The 4,072-nt window shown below is 19.1% G+C and overlaps 1 protein-coding gene across 1 annotated transcript in view, besides 18 other annotated features; it reads right to left on the bottom strand.

Moving 5' to 3' along the window:
* EDI_001800 (uncharacterized protein) overlaps window positions 1-456 on the bottom strand; it is a gene marked incomplete at both ends in the record, with an annotated part of 675 nt that extends 219 nt beyond the window's left edge. The window contains one exon of the mRNA XM_001733314.1: window positions 1-456. This exon is cut by the window's left edge and continues 219 nt beyond it. Within this exon, the coding sequence (XP_001733366.1) occupies window positions 1-456 (456 nt within the window).
* Window positions 100-157: a sequence feature (AT_rich).
* Window positions 457-572: 116 nt separating the features above from the next.
* Window positions 573-621: a sequence feature (AT_rich).
* A 97-nt stretch (window positions 622-718) lies between these two features.
* Window positions 719-811: a sequence feature (AT_rich).
* A 71-nt stretch (window positions 812-882) lies between these two features.
* Window positions 883-962: a sequence feature (AT_rich).
* A 205-nt stretch (window positions 963-1,167) lies between these two features.
* Window positions 1,168-1,196: a sequence feature (AT_rich).
* A 66-nt stretch (window positions 1,197-1,262) lies between these two features.
* Window positions 1,263-1,326: a sequence feature (AT_rich).
* A 133-nt stretch (window positions 1,327-1,459) lies between these two features.
* Window positions 1,460-1,501: a sequence feature (AT_rich).
* Window positions 1,502-1,594: 93 nt separating this feature from the next.
* Window positions 1,595-1,657: a sequence feature (AT_rich).
* A 37-nt stretch (window positions 1,658-1,694) lies between these two features.
* Window positions 1,695-1,830: a microsatellite.
* A 14-nt stretch (window positions 1,831-1,844) lies between these two features.
* Window positions 1,845-1,886: a microsatellite.
* A 2-nt stretch (window positions 1,887-1,888) lies between these two features.
* Window positions 1,889-2,046: a microsatellite.
* Window positions 2,047-2,467: 421 nt separating this feature from the next.
* Window positions 2,468-2,535: a microsatellite.
* Window positions 2,536-2,538: 3 nt separating this feature from the next.
* Window positions 2,539-2,576: a sequence feature (AT_rich).
* Window positions 2,577-3,197: 621 nt separating this feature from the next.
* Window positions 3,198-3,292: a microsatellite.
* A 32-nt stretch (window positions 3,293-3,324) lies between these two features.
* Window positions 3,325-3,366: a sequence feature (AT_rich).
* Window positions 3,367-3,577: 211 nt separating this feature from the next.
* Window positions 3,578-3,610: a sequence feature (AT_rich).
* A 329-nt stretch (window positions 3,611-3,939) lies between these two features.
* Window positions 3,940-3,981: a microsatellite.
* Window positions 3,982-4,011: 30 nt separating this feature from the next.
* Window positions 4,012-4,032: a sequence feature (AT_rich).
* Window positions 4,033-4,072: the final 40 nt, after the last annotated feature.

The raw sequence follows: 4,072 nt of genomic DNA, 5'->3' as shown, positions 1-4,072 counted from the left end.
TCTCTTTCTTATTTTAGATTTTTCAATCATAACTGGTGGAAAACAGTTATAACATTTAGTCCATACAATACATATATGTTTCCAAATATCTGAAAATGGTAAAATATCATATATAAATTTAATAATATATTTAAGATTATTTGAAAATCTATTTATTCCAAAATCCATTGTTAATACAATTCCTTGTAATCCTGTAGCTTTAACACAACTGAAAATAGTTTGAATATTTTTACTGTCAAAACTACTGGTATCATTAAAACCAGGAGTGTCAACAACAAATACATCACTTCTATCATCTTCTCCAAAATATCCAACACCCTCTTTTGTTTCTGAATTTAGACTATCACAACCCTTAAAAACATTCTTCTTTAAAATAAAATTACCTAATGAACTTTTACCAGTACCTGTTTCTCCAATTAAAATTAATTTAGTTTGTTTCAGTCCTTTTATACTCATTGTTAATAATCAGATGTTTTGATTTATTTAAATACCTTCGGTTTTATATGAAATGATGTTTGTTGTTTTATAAATAGAAAATGAGTAAAAATAATCACAAATAAGAGTGTTTTATGATAAAATTATTTTATTTAAGCTGTTAATTTTTTTTATTGAAAATAATTACAAAACTTGTTGATTTTTAATTCCTTATGTAAAAATATATCGTAAATGACATTTGACTTTAACAAGAAAAAACTACGTAATGTTTACAATGTTAACGAATAAAAAATATTATGTTATTTTTTGACAAACATTTTAAAAAATCTAAAAAATAAATTAAAAATAGTTCTTATTTAAAATCAAATTTATTTTTGTTTGTTGATTAAAATAGCATTTTTATTTACAACAAGAATACTTTTCCTTCTTTTTCAAAATAACAATCTCTTTATTTTCATTTTTATTAATTTCTTTATTCATAAAAATATTTCAAATTCAAATGATAATTAATTAAATAATTTTAATTTCAACAACAGATGTTCATCTCTTTCAATATGATAATGGATGTGATAAATTGAATTACTATAAAACAGATAAAATGAAATGAGTAATAATCATTTTTATTTTCATGAAATGAATGAAATTCACATTGTATTAAGTATGTTTAATAAAATATTAAGTTGTAATATTGAAAAGTAAAATGAAGTAAACAAACCATATATTAATCATTGGAATAATTTATTTTATTTTTAATAATAATTCATAGCTTCATCTGATTATAATTTGTATAATACTTTTGAATATCAGTTATTTTGATTATCTTATTGTTTAATAGTAAATTCAATTAATCTTTTTTAAATTATGTTTTCACTTTTATATTTTTATTATATTCACAATATATTTGTTCACAATATAAAAACATGTTACAATTTCAAATATTGACATTTCTTAATCTATAGAAAATGAAGATGTGATGTACTTCATTGAATTAAAATAAATTGAAAGAAGTGCCCTTTAATCTGGGTATTATAAATATTAAATACAGAAATATAATGAATAAATTATTGGTCATTTCAGTAATTAAACAAAGTGATAATGAAATTAATAAAAAGAATAACAACACAATAAAAATAAAGAATGGTTAATTCTAATCGAATAGAAATAAATATTAATGAAAATCATAAATATAGAATATTCAAGTTAATTAATTATTTTTAATTAACTGATTTCATATTTTCTATGATAATTGTGAAAAATCCTTTATTGATTTTATTATTGTATATTATTCTTTTGATATTTATTATCATTTCTCTTTCTGATGAATATTCTGAATATTCTTCTTCTTTTTCTATCATTTCTATTATTGTTTTAATATATGTTTCTTCGTTGATTTCTTCATATCTCCATCTTTTTGTGTTTATTTTGTTTTCTTTTTATTGTTTTATTTTGTTGTTTATTATTACTATTCCTTTCTCTTCTTTTTCTTCTGTTGTTATTTTATTGATTTCTTTATTTTCTTCTGTTGTATTGTTTGTTCTCATAGTATTTATTATTCTTATTATTATCTTATCTCTTTCTTTTTTAATATTTCCATATGTTATTTCTGTATTTTCTATGATAAGAATTGGTGTTTCTATGTTATATTCTTCTGAATGTATTCTTTCAATTATATGATATTTCCGTATGATTTGTACATTGTTTAATCTTCCCAGTTTTGTTGAATTTTCTATTCTTCTTTCATTTCCTTGACTTGTTCCATTAGGAATAAAAATGATTGTTCTTTCATTTTCTCCTTTCTTTTCTACTTCTTTCTTAATATTATTGAATATTATTGATAATTTACTTTCTGGTTTAATCATCATTTCTACTCCTTTAATATTTTCTTTTCTAATTTTCACATTCTTCTCATCATTGGAAATGATTTCTTCAATTATTTTCTTTTCTTCTTCTTTTAAATATTTCATTCTATCAATTCTTTCATATTCATTTCCATCATACAAATACACATCCATTTCATCATATTCAATATCAATTATCATTGTTATTGTTTTACTTTTCATCTTTTATTTATTTTTAAGTTCATTTAACTTTGATTTTTATAACATTTTAATAGTTTAATAATGTTTATTATATTATTTTATCATTTCATACATCACAAAAATAAAGTAATAAGAATGAAATGATAATTATCTATTTATTCATTGATTGCAAAAGATATGAAATAATATTCTGATTAAAATGGTAAACACAAAACAGAAGAAATGCAATGATAATATATTTCATTGAATAATTTGAATAACTTGATTAGATAATAAATTAAATAAAATGATTAAGTTTATTTCATTACTCTCATTTATCATTTTATCATAACTTTGATAAACTGAAAAATATAAAATTCATATTATCATTATTTGAATGATTAACATATAATAGTGTGGTCACGAAATTATGCATTTTATTCGTATCCATCATTATATTATTATAATGTTTTGTGAATTTGTTAATTATTTCATAATTGTTGTCTAAATGTAATGATTGTCAAAATTGATTGTTTAAAACATGGTATTTATGTTTGATAGAATATTGAAATGAATTATCATGTTGCAAATTAATTCTTGTTAAATAATTAAAAAGTAGAAAAATAGTAGAAAATATTATTAGATGAAAATATTTGTGATTAAATATGAGAATAACATATTTGTATATTATTAGTTATATCTTTCTACTTCGTTTTCTGTATTAAATGAATATATCTGTTGATGAAATTGAAATAAAATAAATATAAAATGATAAATGATAAATGAAAGAATAAAGAAAATAATAAGAAAGTAAATATAATGATTAATGATAAAATTAATGAGTTATTATCATGAATGAAAGTTGAAGATGATTATTAATTATAAATGTTTAATTTATAATACATATTAAATAGTCATTCTTCATTCTGTATTAGTGTGTTGATGTTTAAATTATTCAATTTGTTATTATCATATCATCATTTCATTGACACTTCTTATTTATTATCTTTTTATTTGTTTCATCATTTATCTCTTGTTTGATATGATAATATAAATAATTTACATTGTATATTATCATCATTCATCATTGATAATCATCTGTGATATAATTTAATGTTCATATCAATAATTATATCATTTAAATAAATAAATAATAACATCTATTAACATATCATTATGATATCTCATCATTATGATAAATGAAATGTAACATATTTACACATTAATAACAATAAAATTGATATTCATATTTATATAATCATTATTATTCATAACTAACATTATAAATTTGAATTAACATAATGTTCTTCTTTATTACATTTCATAATGATATTTTCACATTAAAATTGTTTTGATGGTAAATGAAATGAAATAAAGAATAATATAAAATGAACACAAATATGAATGAATATACTCAACAAATCAATATACAACATACTCAAAACAACAAGAAGTTACAAAGTGTCAACTGATTGTTATAGAATTATTATTTTACCTACATTTTATTTTATTTTATATTTTATATTTTTAAGAGAAAACAATACAAAACAGAATAATCTAATATTTAAAAAATATATTACACTATTTTCAATTGAGCAATTTATTTAGATGCATAATTT

The sequence above is a fragment of the Entamoeba dispar genome, genomic scaffold (assembly GCF_000209125.1).
Source record: "Entamoeba dispar SAW760 scf_1105229460365 genomic scaffold, whole genome shotgun sequence".
Lineage (NCBI taxonomy): Eukaryota > Evosea > Mastigamoebida > Endamoebidae > Entamoeba > Entamoeba dispar.
The sequence above is the reverse complement of the archived record's forward strand: the minus strand, read 5'-3'. Positions and strand labels throughout refer to the sequence as shown.